Here is a 24,954-nt window from a genome sequence, read left to right as displayed (position 1 = left end):
GTGTGAGCTCCTCCTTTTCACAAGGCAGTGATCACAACACTTGCCTGCCTCCCAACAATTTTCTGGAAGAAAGCAAATTATCATTTACCATCAGCTTTCGAGAGAAATGTCTTTAAAAATATCAATGTTTTAAATTGTACTTATGAGGTGGTTTGTCCAAACTGAACAGGTTTGTCCATCAAAACTAAAGGTTTCTGTGTCTAGCTATATCATGCAACACAGAAATGCTAAAATCTGTCACCACACTGCATCCCTTCAGCCAGCAGGAAAGTGTAGGCAATTTTTACAAAATCAGTGGAGCTGGTATTAACACTCCAATATGGAGAGGCTCTCCATATTTCAGCTAACTGAAGCACTTGATGCAGCTGTAAATAGATTAACCTTCAAGTGTCTAATAATCTTTGTGGGGGCTTTTCTAAACAAAAGTGAGATATTTGAAAAAGTAGGTTGCTTTTTATCTGTTATTGCTGGAGTTCCCATTTGCAGTCACAGTGGAAACACCTTGTTCCCAAGTTCCCTGGATGATATGAATTCCCAGCTGGTGCTGCAGCAGACTGCTGGAGACCTCTCCTTCCAAGGCATACGGTGCTGACTAGGCCTTATGAAGCCAATGAAAACAATTATTCAAGTTAGAATGAGTGCAAGTGATCCTTAAGCCCATAATTACTCCCTGTAATTAATTAATTAATTAATTCCCACGCATCACTCTGAGTTCTTGGAGAGTTTGCCTTGAGCCCCGTGCTGAAAACCCCCTTGGCTCATGCACAGTTTAGGACTCTTGGTGCAGGGTGGATGCCAGGGCGATTTCCAGCTAAGCCCTCCCTTCCCATCTCTCAGCACTTGTAGATTGCTCTGAAAAATTTTATACCATGTATCCATTTCCTTTGAACCACTACCAGAAAAACTGCTTCATCTGCAGGACAATACTGCAAAAGAGAAGAGAAGTGTAAAACCTAAAGTCCCCCAGCCCTTACCAGATGAACAGTAATTTATATAAGGTGATTTGTGCATGTATCTTTGCTAAAATGTTGCCAGAACTGCATAGTTTAAAAAGTGCTAAGCAGAATAAAATTCAACAGAAGTCCAGAGTCAACGGTGGCTTATTTATCTCCAGGTCTGCAAGCTAATGCTGAAGAGAAGTTAAATTTAAATAAATTTATTCTAAGTGTAACCAAAATGCTGTAAATAACATACCACTTGATATGCAGGAAAATGCACTACATATTGGGGGACATAAAACACATTAAGTGCCGTACTGACCTAGTTTATTTTACTGCAGGAGGCTCCTACATCTCGTGTCCCACTCTCAAGGCAAAATTGTATTAATATTATCAGGTCCAATGCCAAGCCAAGGACAGGGGTCAGGAAAGCTGAGAGTGTTTGGTTCTCAGCTGCACCCCTGGTGCAGTGGGATCCCCATATTCTGAGTGCTGCAGCTGAGAGGGTGAAATGTCCAAAGGTGCCAGCAGCTGGCTCCTCGCCCCCACACTCACAGGCAGAGGCAGCAGCACCTTGTTAGCCACAGGCAGAGTTTGTGCATGCTCACAGGGCTAATGTGACTGAGCTTTTGGCTGAGCAATTGTGTGAGCTTAGCCCCACGAATGGTTCGGCCAGCCCGAGCTGCCCATGTGAGATGCCAGCACACCTGGCAGGGCTCCAAGTGACAGTGAGGGACAGTATGTCAAGCAGTGGGAGGATTTTGTGTTGGCAATGGAAGATGCAAAAACTTCAGAAGTTCAAGACTGGGGAAAACTCTGACTTCTTTACAATCCACCCAGTGAAAAACATCTAAAAACCTCCAGCAGAGCTCCCTTCCCCAGTAGACTTCCCTCATACCTATACAGTGAGGCAAACTTTCAAACAAGCATGCAGTGCTTTCCTGGAAGCATTATCAAAGCTAATTACATAAACATTTCATTAGTTAATTACAAACTGCAAAAAAAAGCAAGGTGAAGCTTTGTGCCTGCTGTAGTAGAGGCAAATGCTACCACAATTCTTATTTAGCACCAGTCTTTCAAATCGTCACTGGGTGCCACGCAAGGGATGGGCAGCACCCACAAGAGAGGAGTTCCCTGTCTAAAGCCATGAGAGAAAACAGCAAAATGGAGATAGCTGGAATTAAACACTAACAGAATGACCACATTTCAAGAACTATAAATTGGCATTATATGGCATTTTAGGAGGATAATAATTCCAAATGTCTGGCTATATGGGCAGGGGAGAAGTCATAAATGGATCTTGCTGCTTTGCTTCAACCCTGCCAAGATGCTTCCCACCACCCTGGCAAAGGGCAGAAACCATCCTATGACAGCTGCTGAGATACCACTTAGGGAAACATTCACCATCCACCCAATTAAAAAGAAATTCAAATCCACCCAATTAAAAAGAAAAACAAAATCGAAAATTACAGTTACAAAACTGTGGGTTCCATGAAAAAGTCAGTCTGATTTAAAATATACAAATCTTTCATGTTTTAAACTAGTTTTACTAGTTGGGCTGTTTTTTTAAACACGATAGCTGGCATGCTTCAAAGTGGGGAGTACCAAACAAATTGTAGCTGCAAATTGTTTACCGTGACAGTCAATAGTTCCATCTTCCAGCTGTCACTGATAGCAAGCTTCTATCACTTAGTGAGCTGCTTGGAGGCTTTTCTCAATTAATCTGAATTTTTTATCTGCAGGTACTTTTGATTCACACAATGGGGGGAGAGATGGCAGTTCAGGAGTGCACACATTCCCACATTCCCCCAAGCCATCACAACCGGGCTCCAGAGCAGGACTGTTGGTAAGCCATGCATAATTCATCACATTTCTTAGAGCAGCTATCGCTCTGCCAAAGAAGTGGCACTGACTTGTGTGCACACAAGAGACAGTTTCTTAGCATCAGCTTCTTTCTTTTCAATTTTCTTGCATCTTTCCTTCAGGTTTAAGCTTTTTTAAACGACACCTTTTAAAAATACATCTTAGACATTTTTAGAACATACTTCCAATCTATTCTTTGGAAGGCATACAGAGACCATGACGCTACCTCCTATTCCTCTTTCCCACACAGTTTGACAGTGTACAGGCCTGTTCTGTATCTAAATTTACAAGCTCTGACAAGTGATAAATATCCTAATTCTAAAACACTATTGTGTACCTCTGAGACAATTAAAATTCCTTAGATACCTAGATGCAGTACATAATACATTTAGTCAACATTAGAACATGTCAGAGAAGGAATGTTTTATTCCAAGACACATCCAAGCATCTAAAAATAGGCCTTCAGTTTAAATTAAAGTATTGTAATAACATTCATTGGGAAATCCCCTTTCCTCAGATTACAAAAGTAATAGTAACTCATAGATTATCTCATGTGCAGTAAGAACCAAGCAGAAGAGCTTATAAAAAACAGCAAATAAATTATATATTCTTATTTTTAGGAGAAAAAAATCTGGTTCAAAAGTGATGTGTTTTTAATTCTGTCACTTAAACCCAAAAAATCATGCCATACACTTGAGGGCACAGACTGAACTCCAGCCCACACTATTCCATACAGTTTAGCAGCAGGGGAAGACAATACAAGGGTTTCCAAGGTTTGGCCATGAGATGTTTTGATTGAGACATGCCATTTTATTCAAAACTCAGCATTCCTCACTCAGTTTTGCTCAGTTGTTCTGGAGGTTGTGCACACCTTTCTGACAGGAGCACAGGGTAACTGCAATGTGTGATAGACAGGAAGTTAATCACTGAGTGAACTTCAATATTTCACCATTGGGACGCCAGAAATGCACAATATTTCTGAGATCTATGGCAGTGGTAGGAGACAACTCATCTACCTTCATTTAACTTCATTCTCTGCTTTTGGGCATGAGGTAGAAGGCGTCTCCTGACTCTTCTCTGCAAATTAGAAGCTATTTTCTTTCTTTGTGGTAGTTTAATTAATGACTATAATGGAATTAATCTTCTTTGGGAGACTTACTTTAAATAAGAAAACAAATAGAAAAGACTGGTGTCAGGTTCAGCTGGATAAAGGTTTGTGACATGCAAAAGCTAACTGATCTGGCCTCATTTTGTCTCACCAAGGACCACTGGGCAGTATCAGTGCTTCTAGAAGTTGGTGCTGGCCAGTGTATGCATCCATCTCCATTGCATTCTGGCTAGCAGTTTTTACCTTTTTACACAGAAACACACACTGCTCAATGCCTAGAGGCCCAATGCAGGTGGTGTGCACTAAAATAACACTTATGACTGGCTGGTGAATCAGCACACAGGGAGTGGTGTGCCCCGTTCTGAGACAAACCCAAGTGATGCACGATCCCATGTCGAGGTTTATGTGGGAACACTGACAGCTCTTCCAAAGAGGTCCAGTTACCACCTCTGAATCAGAGCACTCTATTCTCCCATCCTAAAGTTCTTATTTCTGCATAAGTATTTCTGACTGCTTAGCCTGCTATGGAAGTAGCGATGGCAATTTACACTGTGTCAAGACGCACGAGCAGATCACGAAGTTGGGAAGAGCATATATTAAAGATTTACACCATGTAGTCCAGCTTAATTGGCTCCTTGCCACAGGGAGCAGAGAGTCATAGGCATGTGTGTAATCCAGAGAAATGGCAGCACCTTTCTCCTCCAACTATACCAATTGCACAGGTAGACCTTTAAAGCTGCCCCATGGGAAGCATACTACCATTTCCTGGGCTCATTTCCACGGGACTGAATGTCTGCTACTGCTGATGGTGGTGTCACTGATGTCCTGTGTGCCAACAGCCCACAGTTTCCAATAACTCCCATCATGGAGGAAAAGACTGTGCAATTGTTCCTGTTTTATTCACCTCAGTGTTCTTGGTTGGAGGGTCTCAGTCTGTCATTTTTCTGCCAGCAGTGGTTTTACTTGTTTCAGACTTCAGTCAGCTTTCTTCTAGCATTTAAATTAACTCTGGAAGCCCCACATTGAAAGCCTATGGTCTCACACTTGTCACAAGGCAAAGAACCACTACATTCTGAGCTGTTTACAGCCTCATGTAATCTTGTCCAGGCCTCTAGAGATTGCCAAGCAGCAAGCCAGAAGGAAGCTGTTTAAACTGCAATTTTCAAGATCTTGGATAACAATTAACAGACTCATGGCAATAATGAAAGCTGCAAAAGATGCTAATCCTTCCTTTATTTCAGATATTCTCAAAAGCAGCTGGAAGACTTACATAAATGACCTCAGTTTTAACCTGTTTGGACTAGTTTAGTGTGATGGAAAAAAATGTCATGAGTGATACTCCAGCCCAACCTCCACATGGAAAAAGATTTTCCTCTAAAAATAGTGCTGCACTCCTTTGGCTGTAACACTTCTCACGCTACTAAATTAGAATTCACAAGTCTTCTGCAGGATTCCTAATGGGATCAAAGATTAGAAACATCTTTGAAGTTTGTCTTCCTTTGCTCTTTTGTTAATACATACCTGCACTAATCCACATGGTTCTCCTCAACTAATAAGTCACTCTCCCTCCCAAAAGGGACAGTTTACAGGCTTTTTCCAAATCCCCATTTGTTTGTGTTGATTATCCACACTTCATTTCGCAAAAGCGTACCATTTTGTTAATTGATTTTTCGTGTTCTATAAAGAGGACAGTTTTGTTTTCTGAAACCTTTCGGTCTAAATGAGATTTGCCAGTCATATTCACAGTACTTGTAACTTTGGTCCTGTTTATTGCTGGTAAGGCAATTGGACTGAACTGTGTGACAAATTCACAACACTTTCCTTCTGACTACAGCTGTTAATAATATGATTGCAAGGAGATCATTTCAGTTTCACTTTTAAATTTTGGTCCTTGTTGAAAGAGATCAAAGAAACACTGAACCTCAGCTTATTTGCTTCTTGTTTACGAAAACAAGCTAACAGCCTCACTGACCCTAAGCAGAAATCACACAAGGGAAAACATAATTTAAAAAATACTTTCAAAATTTACATAACTCCAAACTGTTACACAGGTATTTTTCTTTGTTTCGCTGTGACTCAAAGTTGGCTCATAAATACCATATCAAACTTCTTGTATCTTCAAATTAATACTTATTTCTGGGGGGAGAGGGGGGAGAGTTATCTTTGGAAGAAAGCCTATTATCATAGATAATGTAATGATTTTTGTCACTGACAGTAATTGGTTCAGTCAGGCAACTGTTCGATTTACTTAAAGATTTCAAAGCCAGAATGCTTCACTGTGCTCACTGGCTTCAACCTCACAGACAATACAAAATGCAGAATTGCACCAGAAGCAATATATAGTGCTTTTTGAAGATGTATCTTTATAGAGTTGAATTCATCTAGATTACCACAGGCTTGAATTTCAGAAAGCACAAAAACTGGAGATGAAGCCATTGGAATATACCAGTGATAAGCCCCATAGCTAGACATCCAAAATTAACCCTTTTAAAATACTGATATATAAAGTGAAATGAAATGCATGAGAGAGACATGGTGAAGCAGAAAGTTTCTCTAGTCCTGCAAGGTCGTACTTCATTAGTGGGAGACTGAAGATTTTTACTGTGATTCCTTAGAAGGCAAAAGGAGAAAAAAATTAGAAGAAAAAAAAAGGAAAAAGGAAAAAGAGAAATGGATGAGTTCTCATTTCTTCAAAGCTTTATTCGTTAATTTTTCTCTGGGCTAAATTAAAAGATTAATCCATTTCAGTGAATACCCACAGGGTTCACTTCTAAACGAGTATTGCCCCCCTCAACAGATAGAATAGGAAGATTAGAGTATGAAAAAGAGAATTTATAGTGAGTTTTCTGGTCTTAAGAGGGGTTTTAATTTGGATGTGACAGACATGTTCCAGCTGCTCCTTGTCTTCATATTTTCAAAAGGACACTTTAAGCGCCACTGTTCAAGTGCTGAGTGTCCCCAGAAAGATGAATGCTGTGCTTGTGCCTGTTACTGGCTCTGGACTGACCGAGGTTTTCCCCAGACTGTAAAATTCACACTGCACCACCATCTCTCTTCTTCCTCATGTCTCTCTCACATCCTTACCAGAGGGCATCCCCTTCAGGATCACTGAAGACTAGATGTTTTAAAAAATGTGAAATAAAGATAGAAAAAGAAAAAAGGTTGTTTTAGAAATGGCTTTCTTTGTATCCCTCTAAAAATTATTGAAGTTAATCAAACTGCAAATAAACAAAGTAGTCATGACCTCCTATTGACCAAGGAAGCACAGAATCAACCACAGGACACCTTTAAAATAAAGAAGGGGCTGATGAAACCTTCCAGTATAGAGGGACCAAGCAGGTTGCCACAGTAGCTCCATCCACCACGCTGATCATTGAATCAACATTTTCCCAGAGTTAAAGGACAGAGACACCTTGGGCATCTGTAATGGGAACAATCTATTCCTGGGGCAATGCACTGCCCTCTCCAGTAAACTGGTGCCTGGCAGCCTGGTGTGCAAGTGGTTTGAACTACTTTTTGCCCTCTGCAGATTAAACACTAAGAGTCGCCATGACTAAATTAGGTGCACATAATCAGTCAAATAATCCTGTGTGGAAATGGGCCAGGAAAGAGGATTTGTCACTATCTGTTTCTTCCTTGCCATCCTGTTACCCAGTACATGCACAAACATCTGTACTCTCCCACCCCATTTTACAGACAGGAAAGTGAGGTTGATCATTTAAGCCACTTTTTAAAAGCCAGACAGAAATAAGTGCCAAAAACTGGAACTGGAGTTGCCGGGTATGAGCCAGGACAATTTTAGAACACAGACACAGAATCTCCCAGACCGGACTTCTTACACTAAAACCACAGATTTTATATGGCACTTTATAACAATAACAAACATGATGATTAAACACTCAAGTTGAGCTGGCACAAGAGCTTGGCAAAGTTCTTTCAACATTTCTTTATTGGAATAGAATTCTTTGCTCATAAAAAGCAAGCTTTGCAGAATTCAGTGTTTCATGGATTTCTTCAGTTTTGACAAACTTAAACTCAGCAAAACTGAAAACCCTTTAAATATTTCAGGTTGGCATATTCATATAAAAGTAGTTCTGCATTTCCAAACCAGCTTGATCTTCCTGCCTCTACTTATTCATTGCAAGGGGTGGTAAGATCCTCCCAATGTGGAAGTGCTCCCCTCTTCTATGTGTTCTGATGGGCAGGGGAAGAGGTAACAATGGAAACAGCAAAGACATTATCTAAGCTATTAAAATAATACCAAATTTAAAATATTATCATAAGCACCATATCTAAAACCCACTGAAATTAATAACCAATTAATTATTATGCTTCAGCACTGTTGTTTCAATCTCTGCAAATAGAAATAAACTTCTGTGCCCACACCCCCAAGTAATTATTTGAATCTTTTTTCCCCCCATAACTAGCAACTAGAGTATGAAAAGTAAATGCTGCTAAGTAAAGGCAGCTAAAATGTGTTATAGCCCTTGCTCCTCCTGGCTGGCATACTGCACTTTTCCAGGTGCTTCATCCCACAAAGCTGAGATTCTCAATACTGTTCTATTTTAGTCCTATTCACAGTGAAATGATGGCATGAAGTGATTTTTCATCAAGGCATTAATATCAAAACATGATGAGAACGGAAAAAAAAAAAGAATTTGTCATGTAGAAAACTGAACAGAAAATTAACCATAGAAATATGATTGGAAAGTATTTTCATGCAGGAAATTCTTCATATTAACATAATACTTATGTATTTAAGAACAACTGGTTTACCTGTCTACCATGTGACACTTTTGAATGTTCTACCCATTTTGGAGCCAATTAGGCATCTATTCAAGGCTCTGTGCTCACTTTAATTTCTTCATTTCTCCACCCACCTGAATCTGACACTTTGACACTGTTGTTTATTAGAATGGAAATTCAACATTTAGCAAGGTCAGGCAATTCAAGGTCAAAAACTAGTGAGAAATATATATATTGAAGAAAGGATCATGGAGGTTTACATCAATAAAACATGTAGTTTCATTTCTCTATCATTTTTAACAAAACAATAGCTGTCGTGAGGTACTAAAACAAGTTTTGAAATATTCATCACCATTTTCTTGTTCACTCCCAAAATAAATTGCTTCAGCACTCAGAGCTGTGGGTAGATACTGAATAGCATTATGTCTTTTAGTCTAGCACGTCGATGGAGGAGAATTGCCTCTAACACCGTGCCATTGTTCTATTTAAAGAATCTTAAGCAACAGGGATTTCACTGCTTGAGTTGGAAGATTATTTAACAGACTATTAGACCTTAAGACTTAAAAGACTAGTAGACCTTATGACTATGAAGTATTTCCCGATGTTATACTGACATTCTTCCATCTCCTGAACTCTTAGCCTTAACTCATTCTAAACAATCCACCTTCCTTCCAATCCTCTACACATCAAATTCTTCCACAGTGTTTGACAAGCTCTTTCCCGCGTGGTACCTACAGCCAGTTGGAGTCTATGCTGATGAAGCACATAAAGCTAATTGTGCAAGTGGGACATTCAGCTGGTCACTCAAAATGCAGATACAGGCCCCTCAAACCACTTCAAAATGCAAAACTCTCAGCTCCTCAAACCAGTAAAACAGAAGGTACAGTCTGAGCATCATGTTACCTCACTGCAAAATCACAAGATACTACTGGAAACCACATCCCACAACTGTGGCCTTTGGTGGATGACGTGAATGTCTCCTGCAAATTTTATTGGGGCAGACACGGGGAAAGCTTCCATATAGTGCATTTAAAATTTAAAAAAAAAATCCATGAAGTATTTTGTTACAAGTTGTTTAAAGTGGAAGTTTCTCTTTATGTTTATACAATTGTTTCTCTCCACTGCAAATCATTTTTTAGGCATACAAAATTCTCTTTTTCTAAATAAAGAATAATGGTTTAAAATATCAGGCATTTTTTGAAAACCTCAAAAGTAGTACACCAGAACTGGGGCTAAATTTGAATTTTGCAGGAAATCTTGAACTAAGATATTAGTGATATTAGTGGACAAACCTATCTGTGCCACAGAACAGATCTTTGGACTACTGGTAACAGGACCAGGAGCTGAGCCTCAGCCTGGGCTTTCCCAGAGGCTGCTCCTTCAGCCTCAACAGAAAATTGGGCAGGACCAGCAGCAGAGCCCTCTTACGACTGATCCTGATTAGCAGCTGGTGACAAGACTGTCACTGCTGGCATGGTTTTGGCAAAGAGCAGCCTGATGATACCCACGACCCTGGGATAGAACTCCAGGAAAGACCCGAGGACAAGCAGACAAGTACTGAGCAGTGTGTCCTTGTCACCATGGGAAAAGAGCCCAGTCCCACAGCTTCAAATCCATTTAATTGTGTGAACCTGAATATGTGAGGTATTGCCAGAAAGTGAACCAAGCAGCACAGCACAGGCACCATGCACATCCAGGCTTACTGCTTTTAGAGGGGTCAAAGGAAGGGGAGAAATCTGGTGAAGAACAAAGCTGCCACATTGCAGCTCCATTAACAAACTTCCCCTCAACACAAACATCATGTCTCCTTTTTCTAAACAAGTGGGTTTTACACCCTAGACAGAGACACTTGCTGGGACTTCTGAAAAGAAATGTGTTTAGGCAGAACTAGCACCACAAGACATCTGGTAGAGGAGAGAAAAGCAAGAACAGGATCTCACCAGGGTCCCTTAAAGAATCACTGTTTACCCTGAAACACTCTCTCCCTAAAATAAACCAGTGTTTTCCTCTCACCTAGCCATAGTCATTGGCTTTTTAGTAACCTACAAAATGTCATGATTTTGAAATGAGCTCCATGATTTACAACAGTAGCAGCTCCTCTATTTATAACAAATGCACACTTGTAAGATGTTATCAACTACTTTTGTCTCCCTGACATGCAGAGATGCTGCTTAAATAGAAAATTGTGTTATGTGTGTTTGAAGACTTCTAAAGCTAGATAATTTTGCATTTTGCTACCCTACTGAGCTAGGAAATTAACAGTAAAGCTTTTGCTTGCCCTCTAGGAGACCTGATTTAGTCAAAGACATGATCTCAAGTAGTAGCTACAGAATCAGCTATTTATTTAATTTAAATAAAACTGTTCTTCCAGCAGACAATGAAGGGAAGAAATAATATGTCATGCTAAGATTCCTGAGCCCGTAGATAACATTTCTATGAAAGTTAATAAATTAACAGTGAGGAAACACTATTTCTTCCTACCCATCTGCCCCATGAACAGGAGTCATGTTGTCTTTAATCAAAAGCAAGCAGGTGATGGTAGGTGTCACCTTGTGTGATGACTTACCAAGGCATGACTTACCAATTTACCATAAACACCAGATGTGCCCTCACCTGCTTGGCAACACACCTTCTCCCTCCCTCACCTTTGTCCAGGAGGAAACACTCTCCTTTTGGAACTACAGAGAAGTAGAAGGCTTCTGGGCCAGACAGCTGAGACATGTGAGAGAGATGACCCTTGGGAGGGGCTCATTCGCCTGCTCTCACTTGGAGGTGGAGGGAAACTCCACAACAGCTTCCATGAGTTATCTAACTTGGCAGCAAGAGCAAAGTTAGAGATGCTGTTTTTCACCAGGTGATGGCCTGAGCTCATCTCGACATGAATTCGTACAAGCAGAACACTTCCCCTGGGTAATTTTCATACCCATCAAAACTGATCTTGTAATACGCACAAGATGGTCACATCATCCTGATCCCAACACTAAAGAGCACTACCATCCTCAGCTGAGTCAGCTGAAACCAAATGCCTCCATGTCCTTCAGTTTTTATGGGCAAAATGTACAAAGACAGTATAAAAATACAGAATACATAAATGAAATCAACTTCTTTTAAGAGAACTGAATTATCAGATGTAACTTTCTATGCCTGAGATTGCTAATGCTTCTTCCACAATTTTTTTAACAGAAATCAATTGATTCAAATTCAGCAGCCTGGAGTATTTTGGTTTTAGATTTGTATGAACCTGTATACATCTGGGGTGTTCAAGGATGGTGTTGTACCTGCAGTTGTCATTTTTTTAAGATTCACACCTGAAACTGCTAAACAACAATATTGCTTGCAGAGATGTAGTTTAGATCTAATCAGGTATCAGGTAATACTGTCCTTAACACAGGTTTTATGTAAATAAAGACTAAAAGGTGACAACACCAGATAAAAAGAGAAGTCTTCCAAAGGCATAAATGTAGAGTAAGAGCACAAAGCGAAAGAGTCTGACTTACCTCAAAGTAAAGTTTATTAGGAAATAACAAAAAATGAGTGATCAGTCCAACAGTAAAAAAAGATACAAGCATGTTTGGGGACATTGGTAAAGTTAAAAGTCCCTGCTAACATTAGTCTTTTGCATTTCAATCACCCCATGTAAAGGGGAAAGAGAAAATCCTTAGGGTTTTGAACTATATTAATTGTATTTATTTTAATTAATTTCAAATTAATACAAACAGTGAAAGATTTAGGAGCCTGCAGCATCTTGTCTCCTCTGCTGCTTCATGTCACCTGGTGGCCCTGTCTGCACCCCTCTTGGGCTGATACCACTTGCTTTGATATTGACACAGTTCAGGCTCAATCTAGTCTTCAAAGAAAAACGGGCACGAAAATCCCTCAATCCCCCTTTCTGCTCTGAGCCCAGGGCATGTGCACATTTCCCAAGGACTGCAGAATCCAGCGGGTATTATTTTGTACTTAATAAAATTAACAGCCTTTGCAGAAAATAGGATTTGGAATGACATTTCTGCCAGGGGATCATTCAAAGTCTGGTAGATGTACTACGATATCAGTCCTGATCTCTTTCATATCACTGGCTCAATTTTTCATATCTCTGGCTGAATTTACTATACTGAATATTAAGAAGCAGAAGAAAAGTAGATGAGAAAGATTGTATCTCCTATTTTAGATAATATTTGTCCTGTTCTGCATTGGCTGCCATTTACTTGACAAACACAGTTCGCTCTGTTTATTTACTATTTCAGCTTGTAAGAAGGCATGTTCCAGGTAAAAAAACAAAATACAAGAAAGAATGCCTCAAATTCACTCTTAATGGAATTTTCTCTGTAGCAGGGAAAACCACCTCCTCAACATTCAGGCCCTATTCATCCCTCACTATTAATATTTTAAACAGGTGTTAGAATTTAATGCTTGTTTATTATTATTTATTAATTATTATTCATATTTAAAAAAAAAACTTCACTGGGCAATCAAGATACCAAACCAAAGTCAGTGGCGCAGAAGAGATTAGTGAGTACTGGACAGATTTCATTAGTTCTGAACCATATGGAAACTACAGTCTGGACAATCCTGGGACACATCTGTTTAACATCCCTCTGGAAAGAAGGGCACTTCTGGGACTTACGGTTAGTTGTCCTGCTCTGGTCGCTCTGAGCACTGTCGTTGGACTGGTTGCTGGAGACAGAGGACACACTCGAGCTCCTGACAAAGCCAAATGCAGCCAGCTTAGCTGCTGGCAGCCGTGAATAACCTGGGGGACGGAGTCCAGACGGGCAGGGCTTGGGGAGATTTGATTTTGCAGCACTTGGACATGATCCTTTCTTAAGATCAACTGAAAAAAGGAAAAAGAAAGAAATTTTTGTTAAATAAGTTAACTGTGAGACCATCACCTGTATCTCCCAACTACATAAAGGCAGTACCAAGACTGAATACCATGGCTGATCAGACTACAGTGATGTTTTATTCTTTGCTGCATTGAAAAGACAATTGGTGGAGAAATTTCAGGTTACAATCATTTTTAAAAGGTGAAATGTGCCAAGTACCCATGGGGCCTAACTCAAACTTCCAGCAAAGTAACACAGTTCAACGCTGCTACAAATTTCTTTTAATGTTATCTTCTTCAGTGCTGTATCACTTTCTAATTTTACATTAATTGTGTGCCAATTAAAAAAACTCACAGAGACAAACACGCTACAGATAACCTCCAATTTTGGAAAGTATTGTAAACCAGCAACAATCCTCTTCAAGGACACAGAACTTTTTTGTATTTCAAAGAAAACACTCCTTTGAAGTTCTTCTTTTAAATTCCACTAAAAAAAAAATTCCATTTTCTTGCGCCAAGCCTGGGAACAAGGACATGACCTGTAAAGTCCTACTTTTTTAACATACCACTCCCCATTTCCACAGGTGGACTCTTCCTTGCTAAGACAGCAGCCCATGTGAGTGACACCCACCAGCTTCTATAAACCAGTAGCTGGTTTATAACACCTGCAGTTAGACCACAGGAGCAGTTCAGCTGTGATTTCTGCCTGTGGTTACCAAACACTCATCTGTCTCCAGCTTCTGTCCTAACCTGTAGGCTGCTGCTCCTGCTCAGGAAAACCTTCCTAGGCAAATACACAACACAGATTCAAAAATGCTCCTCTTTTCCTTCACAGGCCATAGGTCCAAAGGTCCATGATCATGGCAGTCTTGCTTCAAAGTCAAGGACTAAAAATTAGATTGTGCTTTTGGTTGGAAGGTCTGGATACCCAAGTGACTCCAGACCTCACGTGTACATCAATTTGGACAGAGCTTTTTCTTCCTAAGTTTGAGAATACCAGATTCCTGTTCCTTGTGGAATTCTGTGCAGCAAAAATACATATTTTTTTAAAAAATATTGACAACAATCTCCAAAACCTGATGCTAGAGTGTTTAATCAGGACAAATGGGATAGTAAAAAAGGCAGCATTAAAAGCTACCAACATATTCTGAAAAGGCCAAAAAGTCACCCTTTTTCTGTTCTTATTCAGTGAACACTGTTGTACACTAGACCAACACAAACTTCAAAGGAAGAAGTAAACATTCATAATATATAGAAAAATACAAATTAACTGCACAGTAAGAATATGGTCATATTATTACAGTATTTAATTCTTTTGTAAACTATGTAGGTCACAGCCTTATTAATTTTAATGAAGCATTTCACTTTGAGAAGACTTTAGAGAAAACAAGCCTAACTCCTTTGAGCAGAAAAATGTTACAGGGATTTTGAAAGATATTTGTGTACCTCATCACAATACTAATGCTAAGCTTTGTTTCATGTAACTAAGCCTTTCCTTTTGAAACAGAAATAGGTGTAACACCAAGCCAAAAAGAGTTTTGTTCTCCTATAAAGCACATTCCTGCAAAGATGTAAAAAAATGCTCCTTGCTCAATGAATAAAACAATTTATATACTCTAGGCTCTTAAAAATGCATTTTTGTACCCACTTTCCCCAGGTTGAGCCCTTTCTTAAGACATAAGGAGATGGATGTCTGCAGCACCTTTGCCAGCCCAGAGAAGTACACGCTGTGCAGAGTAACCCAAATGAAAATAACAAATATCTATAAGTGAGAGGAAAGCGAGTAAGAAAAGACTACTAAAATCCCCATTCACTCCCCATCCCTGGCACCAGCAGAGGCAATTTTGGACTATGATCCTGAATGTGATTTCCTTTGGATATTGTGAAGAGGGGCTCAAAGGCAGCCATGGGTTCCAGGTGCAGGTGAAGGGCAGAGCAGGCACGTTAGCACAGAGGAGAGCCAGGCGGTGATGGCCACCATCAGTTCACTGCCAGGTTTGGGCAGCACTGCTTTGACAGTGGCCTACTGCAGCTGATTTATGGCTGACTTACTGCCTCCAAAGCCAAGACTTCTTCCCTACCACTGCAAAATACTCCATGTGCTGCATCAGTGATGGGACCAGCCCAGGCACCCTCCAGATCCAAAGGCGAGACAAGTACTCGCGGTAAGCAGCTGCCGGTGCAAGGAACCTGCCCAGCTCAGTGGCAGCAGGGAGAAGGCATGGGGCCGTCTCTCGTGGGTTTTACAGGTTTCCAAAAAATGCACCTGGACTGCATAAGCTGAGATTTCTTTTTCCTAAGCATCTCTGAAAATCGAGGGAGGGAGAGATATTTCCATTTTACAGTAACAAACTATAAATATCACAGACTTCCTGCAACAAAGCAGGGGAAATTCCACTGGGGCAGCGGAATAAAGTTAGAAGTGGCTTTATTTAAAAAGCATTTCAAACATGCTTGGCCTAGGGCAGTGTGGCTCACCTGAGACTCCCAGGTCCCCAGCTCAACAACAGGGATGGCCACAAGTCCCCAGACTGACTGTTCTCTGCAGTTTGTGACCGAGCACCATGAATGAAGAAGAATTTCCTTAAAACCAAAAGGTCTTTGGTTACAAACTGCCGCTTCATCTTTACCTTTTCTTCAAAGTCATTCTTCCAGACTTGGGCAGAGGACTCAGTGGTTTTATCTCATACTTTTTTGTGTGTTTCTAGCTTATGACTTCAATTCCAATTCCCCCTGAACTAACAATATTTTGCATCTTGAACTCATCATCATCCTGAAATTATTTTTCACTTCTTTTCTTTGTAATCCAGTTCTTCTGTACCATGAGGACCTGGGGGCAGGACATTATCCTCATTAGGGATGCATTCAAATCCTTAAAACTAAGTAATTTTGTGTATTCTTTCTCATTAAAATACATGAGACACCAGCCTATTGTACATATTTTCTGTTCTAAACTTCATCAAGTTTTCTCATGCATGTTTTTGCTTTATTTCTGTTCCTTAAAAGTATAGAAGTACTCCAGCAAACAAGGTCTGGGAGTTCAAAATAAAAGTTATTTTAATGAGCAGCTTTTATTTTAATGAAAATCTACCAAAATAAGCTTAAAAATCTTTCTAGTTGTCTCACTGCCTGAAGCTAATTATAGAATTAAGTATTGTTGTCTGTATGCACACAAGTGATTTTCTATGACACTTCAAGCTGTTCCCATCCAGAAACATAAAAACATTTTGAGTTAGGGACTGATTGACACAAACTAGATGTGCCTGGGGAGACTTTGTTAAAAGTCTGAACTTCATTTCTTATGCGTCCCCACTGCACAAGAATTGCATCTTCGTGCATGGGTAAAAAGCAACTTTCATGTAATTTCACTGTGAAATTTGAAATACGTTTTAGCTGAAATGAATGAAAAATTAAAGAAATAAGTTATACAGACATGCTCTTATGAAAAAGAGTAGAAGTTCAAAACTTTAAAACTCTGTAACTCAGGGTTCCTTGGCAAGTCTTTGTTATCTGGTCATAGGATTTTTAGTTTTCTTTGCTTTCCCTTTTTTAAATTTTTTTTTTAAACCAGCACTTCTTTTAAAACTTTAATCATTAAATGCCATTTCCTCTCACTTACTGATGATCTGAACATCTCTATTCTTATTGCACATTGGGAAATCTGGGGTAAAGACCTTACCTCCAATGTCACTGCATCAGTCAGAAATAGTACAAGCTGAGTTAACCCAACCATTTGTATCTTTGCAGATTAAAAACAAATCACACATGTGAGAACTTTTTTCTGGTGCCACTACATTTGTGGTTTCTCTGTGTAAACATAACAACTTCTCTCCAAACAAGAACTGAGGAAAGGGACTTTAAAACAGAGGCTTTAATGGTTTACACCTGAACAGCAGTGAGCAGGTTGAGCCCAGCTGCCCTGATGGTCTCTCACCCAAATACCATCAAGCCTGGGACAGGTCAGTTCCAAAGGCCAAACAGTAGTTACTGCTGAACATTGATTAATTTCTGATGGGTCAGTCCACCATCATATGGTAGTAAATGCTCCCCTCTTCACAATTCAGATTTAAAAGCACCAAAAACTGCTCTGTGCCTTCCCAGCTCCCAGGCAAACCAAGGCTGGTTAGCACATTCTCAACACCCCAAGAACTTGTCATCTCGCAACTCATTCAAGCTGCAAATGCCCGTGTTCACTCAGCAGTTACTGTGAAAAGCACGACATCCCTCAAAAACTTGCAGCACAGGAATCATCCATGCATGAGTCCCACTCATTGCGTTTTCCACTGGCAGCCCAGCGCAGCCAGAACACCTCTCTGCACTGGAGCTGCCTCTCATCTGCCCCTGCTGCTCACTCAGAAGGGCTGGGGATGTCCTGCCAGAGTCAATGCTTGGCTCTGAGCAGGAAGGAGGCAAGGTAGGAAGTATTTGCCTGCTCCTACACCCAGATTGCTCCACATACTGTTCTTAGAAATGACAGCCTGGTACAACTGTCACATAGACAACCCTTCTAATATGATGGGGTTTAATTCCTTGAAGACACAGTAACTGGAGCAGAGAGGTGGCAGATGGCAATGTCTCAAGTAAGATGGCAATGTCCTTAAAAAAAATTCATGAGGAAGAGTGTGTGTGTCCCTTTGAAACTTTTTTTTTTTAATGAAGTACAGTCAGATTGCTCTCTCAAAGTAAATAGAGAGCGTGAACTCTTCAAGTTAGTGGAGGACAGAGGACATTTTCCTCTTTGAATTATTCCCTTGTCCCTCTTTCCTTAGCCAGATAAAAAGCTTGCCAGTTCAAATCCAAGTACCTCAAGTACAGACAGAGCTGGAGTAGCAGTAAGGCAATATTTCAGGAAGTTAACTCAGACCTCTTTTCTATCATCAAATCTAATTTACATGTTCAATTAATAGCTCACTATTACATTGTTTATTCCTGAGAGTAAACATGAAAACAAAGCTTTCCTGCTGGCAGAAAGCTGTAGGCATATTGTGGCATTTGAGATGAAATACATTATACATATGCAAAGACACAAATATATGCATATATCTGTGTCTGTCCAAGGAATGACAAATATTGCAGTCCTGATTTATGGGTAAATTCTGTCTTCAAGGAAAGTTGACTTGCTTAGAAATGAGAGGAGCAGCTAGACCCTCGGGACTGACAAGTTTAATACACAGAGAGGTGATAAGGAAGCAACATTTCATTAACTCACTCTTTGAGAAAAAAATACCCCAAAACAATACCGAAAAATGTAAAATTAAGTTAAATTAATGAGCATAATTAAAGTGAAGCTTTAACGATGAGATCTCTGTTATACTTTTCCAAATCAGACATTAATTCCATCAAAATAATCAGCAAATGAATGCAAATCCTAACACACTTGCTTCAAGAAGACTTTATAACCAAGGAAAACATATTAATATTTTACATGTTATAGACACAGTATGCTTCAATGCTTGTTTTGACTGACAAGTTTCCCATAGAAAGAGTAGAGTCTATTTACATAAAATAAACAAATGTTAAGCTTTCAGAGACTCTATGGCACCTATAAGATAATAACTCAGTGACTTCTTATTTTACCTACTTTGCAGAACGCTTTTTCTTATGGTCAGGCTGCTTGTCTGACCCTCCTGAGGCAAAGCACCACCGAAGGAGCAGCACTGCTTCAAAAGGCACTTGCAGCCAATGCCACCACACGTCCTACATCCTACTGATGAAGAAGCATCACTGATCCAACCACACTTTAGGCATCACACTTAAGAGATCACACTTGAGGGAGCACTCATCATTATTTCACTTTCTGCTTGGCATAACGTAAAGCTAACAAAACCCTTAATGCACTCATAATACTTGCAGTCCATCACAGCACCTCAGGGATTTAATTATCAATTACTTCAGAGTCAGTTTTATGAGGATTAGTATTATACATGGGCCAAACCACGCCGCTTATCAGCGCTGCTTAACCAGACTGCTGCACAATGAATGGCACGGCAAAGGGGAATAAAATCCTCACTAAGAGGCACTGCTGCTGTCCCCGATACCGTGCCACAGCGATCTCAGTGTAAGAGCCGCCGCGGTACCACGCTCTGCCACGGGATAGCAACCGGCTGATCCTTCTGTTTCCATTACCTCAGGGCAGGGCTGATATCACCAGGATTGGAAACTGGATTAAAAGCTCAGGATCAAGCTGCAAGAGATGCTGATTAGCAGCCTTGAAGGCAGGCCTGGTATCCCTGGCAGAAAAATACCCCTTAGTCCCTTGCTGCTCTTGCTGAAGTTACCCAAGCTCTCACACCCCACAACACCCGTGAGCAAGTCTTACTGGCTCTGCATCCCAGACACTGCCCATATGTTCATGCATGTTATTTACTCATATTTGCAAATATGACTCTATCAAAACTGTGTTTAATCCTGTCTTTTAAATAGTGCGGCAGAACCAATGATGCAGATCAAATATACTGCAAATAGTACTACAGCTAACAGCCAAAATAAGGGAAAGTGGTTGAAAATGGTGTTGGGTACCTTAATATAGATGGCTAAGAGGTGTCTGGCCCTTCTATAAGCTCTTCTAATTAGCACCCCAACAGCTCTGGCATGCCAGGGGGTGCTGTCCCATCCATCCCTCCCATGGCAACCAGCAGCCCATCTCTGGTCTACATGTGTGCTCTGCTGTGGATACAGGCACAGGAATCGATTCTCTGATGCCTCTGCACTCCTACACCCATCTTGTCCTATCTTCTGTCACCTGAGCTTCTTTCATGATCAATTCATTATTCTTTTTGAAAGGAAGTATTAGAAACAAAAAAGTCTGGTAAGCTGACCTATGAAGTTCATTGCCAAGAGAAGGATTAAGTCACTTGAGACATACAAGGAAAAAAGGCTTTAGTTAAGGAAAAGGTGATTATAACAAAATCTTGAATAGATAATTGGGAAATAAAATACCAAAAATAATTGTGTAAAGAAACCAACATAAGATTTCAGAAGTACACAAAAGATAAATGGGAAGAGGCATTGAAACAAAGGAGAGCAGTGAAAAGTACTTCACAACAGAAACAGGTATTGCAGAAAAATTAAACACATTCTTCATCTTGCAAGGAATTGGAAGGTGAGATGCCAGAAGTGAAAACAATGTGTCCTGGGGTGGACAGTGAAAAACTGAAGACATTAGCAACCTCTCCAGAACAAGTCTTGTGTAATTTGAAATCCATAAAACAGTCAGAGCCCAAAGACCAGATGAAACACACTTTGGGGTCCTGAAAGAGATGACAGACAGATTATTGGACTACCAGGAGTTGTCTTTTATACCCTTTATGAAACAGCAAGGTATCAAAAGACTAGAGACAAACGAGCAAAATAACAGTTGTAGGAAGGAAATTATGGAGAGCTATATATTAAACTTGACCTCCAAAGCAGACAAGGTCGAAAAAATAATCAGTGATTAAAAAAATGAATAATTTTTTAAAATTCAAAAAAAATTACAAAAAACCCGAACTTTTGAGAAGTATGAAAACGCTAAGAACACAACTTTAGTGGAATAGAATCACAGTAACAGCTCGTGCAATTTACTTATGTATACTCCTCATGTACCGGCTCTTTTTAAAGGCAGTACTACAGACAAAAAATTGGACTGATAAGCTGATCCTGTTTAGATTTTAAAATGTCACATAACACAGAAGATGGTAAATGAATACATGCAAGACAAGCTCCTGTATGGATTAAAAGTGGCTAAGGAAAGTCATGTCTGTTAGCATCAATGATGGAGGATAATATGGATAATGGATGGGTGATGGATGAGTAAAAATGAAGGCAGTATTCATTTCTGAGGATCAGAAAAAAGCATTTATTTTGTAATGGGCTCTGTTTGCACTTTCTCTCTTATCTATCTCCCAAACTGATTCCCATAACACAAGGGTTTACCCTACTCGTATCCTAAACTCACAGACTCTTGCAGTTTCATTTAAATGGAAATTATGATCCAATTACTCTGTGCACCTGTATTCCCATGTTCATTGCTGACTGAACTCAAGTCACAGGGCTGAAATGGTATTTACAAACCAGCCTGCAATATTGGGGTGTCTCAGAAGTCACATACAGCTGAGTTTGGTCAGCTTCTGCTGATGGCATCAGATAAACTCCACATGCAGGGTCAGACAGTACAGGATACTGGCAAGAGGCACCGTATCACAAAGAACCTTGATTGTCTGATAAGCCCCAAATCCTGTCAACCTGTATTACTGACTGACACTGTCCTCTCAGGGTAAAGTCAAGATGCTCTGGTGCATTTCCATTCTAAATTTTTCTAAATTTCTCCTGTTTCTTAGTATGGACAAATGGACACTGGGGAGAGATGGCAATAGTTTTCAAATACCTGCAAAGAGGAAAAGACCCCAAAACTACTCCAGATGAAAGAGGAAGCAAACTGCAACAAAGGAGGTTAGGCAAAACACTAGGGAACAATTTTAACTTGAAAACAGGTAATGCATTGGAGCAGCCCTGCTTTCAGAGGCTCCAAGATCTCATATCAAAGGCTTTTATAAATAGTTTTTCATGAACAGGTTAAATAAGAATACATTAGAAAGAATCCCATCCTGGGGCAAGAGATCATATGACCTTAAGTCATTAATTAACTTTAGCCCTTATAACTACTTTTAAAAATCTCTGCAGCATTCTAGGCTGCTAAACAGCTGCTACACTTCAGTCTGACAATGACTGATTTTCAGTTGTCTCTGAACTTGCCCCTGTGCATTTTTTAAACTTCCACACTTTTCCAGGCTGTTAAGGAGTGTTCCATAGAAGTAATTATTCTCTCTTTCTTGTGACATCGAACATTTCTCCTTCCACCTCTTCTTGTGCTTTTCCCTCCCCTATAATTCTGCCCAGGGTGATGCTGAGCTGGGCAGTAGCTAGGGAGAAAATGGTATTAGAAGTGTTGTCTCCAAAGAGGGGTACACCAGGCCTTCAGAGAATCAAGATCTCTGCTGGCACATTTGAACACTACCCAGGTATTCAGAGCATAACGTGGTGGGAATGTCAAATCCAGACTGAATGGTGAGGTCTTCATGATGGAAGAAAATATCCTATTATCTTCCCCAGAACAAAACCAAAGATTTTTCAGGCATTTACAAGGTGGAGGAAGATAAAAAGATGAAAAATGAGAATTATTGTTGAAAACTATTCTCTTTCTTTGGCAATGACCTGCTAAACAACCTTTGCACAAGTCCCAGACTCCCTAGTCAGCCTTGCTGCAGGATGAAAAGACACACCTCAAAGGGTGCTGCTGGAGCTTTGTAGGATCAGGTCAAAATGTTGCTCATTTTGTGACTTTTCTGTCTCAAAATAAAGGTATCTTATTGGTGGCAACAGTAAAGGGAAAGGAAAGAAAGTTCATACTTTACCTGAAGCATCAGGATGGTAGAGGCTGGAAGCACTTGTTATTTCTCCTTGCTGATGGAGACAACTCCCTGAGGATCTTTGACTCGCAATGAGAATCCTGCTCTTGGCAGACGGCAACCTGGACACTGCTCCCAGCCCCAGCTGTGGCTTCAGGATCATGGCAGATCGATAAAAACTTGGGGACACCTCATAGTGGGTGTATGCTGGAGGGCAAAATTCATCTTTTGCAGGCCTTTCCCCAACCTGCAGAAAAATCATTAACACAGATATTACACAATAAATCAATAAACCCAGACAATATGGAGCTCCAAACTGCTTGTAAAGGCTAAATTTCCCTCCTTGTGAATCTGGTCCTCAGAGCACTGCAAACTTTCAAAAATGTATGGTCTTACTTTATGAATTGCTCTTCAAAAACATGTATATTACACTCTCAATAGGCAACTACATCCAAATAAAGAATTGATGCCTTCCCCAAAAGAAAATGGACAAATGGAAGACCTTCAATTAGTGAAAATGAGGGTACTGTTAAGTCATTAAAGGTTATATTATTCACACATGTAGATATACTAAGAGACTGTGTAAATGGCATTTTTGTTAGAAGTTATTTAAAATATCCTTGCCCAGTTCTGGGAGAAGCTGGTTTTAACTTAGATAGCTAAAAATAAAGCTGGAGGTGTTTAGGTACATTTTATCAGAGAAATTGTACTGCCAAGTAATTTCTGTGACAAAAAAAAAAAAAAGAAAGAACCCCCAGTATGTTCTCACTGCAAAATGTTCATTGTAATCTGTGCCCCTCTAATTCCTGGAAAGCAACCTTGTTGTGGATGCGAGCACATTTCTCTAACTTATGCTTTCAGAGGCCTGTGGAATATTCCAGATTGGAGCTATAAAACCCACATATCCAGGAGAATTGGAGAAAAAATTATCAGATTTTCAAATGTGAAACTTTTGCTATTTAGGACAAATAGATGCTGCTTTGTTAAAATCAGTGTCAAATCTCTCAGTATTTTAATGGGCATTTACTGTAAGCACAGCAGAGTCAGTCCCAAGCTGGAAGTGTTTCCAGCTCAAAGCTGGCTAAGAGCACCGAACTTGCACTCGAGGAACGATCTGGTTCCATGATTCAGCCCTTGTGTCTTTGTGCATTCAGGCTGGGCTCTGACTCCCACTTTTCTGTGCTGCTTCGTGACTCAGGACAAGAGTGCAGAGTTTTGAACTCTCACATTTGCAAAAAACTGTTTGCTCTTCTGAGTAGAGTCCAACTTCTTCAGCATTTTCTTATAAAATGCAATATCAACATAATGTAGAAAGGACCTATGAATATTTTTTCAGTCATCCCATTTAGACCATGGGAAAAGAAAAAAAGCATAGGAAATAGGAAATCTGAACTAAATTTGTTTAAAAATTAATCAAAAAGTGCCACAGGCTACCTAGGAAGAAATGTAACTGCCAATTAATTAACTCTGCTGTAAGTTATGATGCATATAATATGCCAAATCAATTTCTATTTAGCAATTATAAGCATTAGAATATGCACTTCAACATTGGCTATAAAAGCTTTGATCCTAGCTCCTTCAAGAGCTTTAATCCTAATTTAGCAAATCTTTAATATGCTAAGAGACAAGATTGGCCTTAAACTATGAAATATAGAAGAATTTTTGAGGCCTTTGCACAGGAACTAGGAGGGCAGATGCAACAAACATTGAGCTTTATAGTTTTGCCCTATATTTTTTCCTCCATTTGCAGTCCTATTTCCTGCCATTAGATCTTTCTCTTTCCTTTTTTATTGTACTCCTATTACCTATTTAAAGTTAGGATGCAGTTTTCTGCTGTATAATATGAATAATTCTGCAGACTTGGACTGCAGATATCTGGCTTCTTACTTTCAGCTTCTAGATATGAGATTGTTTTTCTGGATAAGCTTCAGTTATCTTCTCTCCCCCTAATAAAATTTATTTCTATCAGATTCCACTATGCATACTATAATTTCATACTTAAATGAAACTTAAGCACCAAGGCCAAGTATTTCAGTATAAGGAAAAGAGAAAATTTTTAAATACAGAAAATAAGCATTTTTTATAAACTGG

General features: G+C 39.8%; 1 protein-coding gene across 6 annotated transcripts in view; it reads right to left on the bottom strand.

Moving 5' to 3' along the window:
• MTUS2 (microtubule associated scaffold protein 2) overlaps positions 1–24,954 on the bottom strand; it is a 276,305-nt gene that overhangs the window by 129,571 nt on the left and 121,780 nt on the right. For all 6 annotated transcript variants that reach the window (XM_074535281.1, XM_074535282.1, XM_074535283.1 and 3 more), the window contains 2 exons: positions 22,870–23,110; positions 13,280–13,486 (listed from right to left, as the gene is read on the bottom strand). In XM_074535281.1, the coding sequence (XP_074391382.1) occupies positions 13,280–13,486; positions 22,870–23,110 (448 nt within the window). The remainder of the gene's footprint in view (positions 1–13,279; positions 13,487–22,869; positions 23,111–24,954) is intronic.

This window comes from Zonotrichia albicollis, chromosome 2 (assembly GCF_047830755.1).
Source record: "Zonotrichia albicollis isolate bZonAlb1 chromosome 2, bZonAlb1.hap1, whole genome shotgun sequence".
In the NCBI taxonomy this organism is placed as follows: domain Eukaryota; kingdom Metazoa; phylum Chordata; class Aves; order Passeriformes; family Passerellidae; genus Zonotrichia; species Zonotrichia albicollis.
This window is presented reverse-complemented; position numbering and strand designations above follow the sequence as displayed.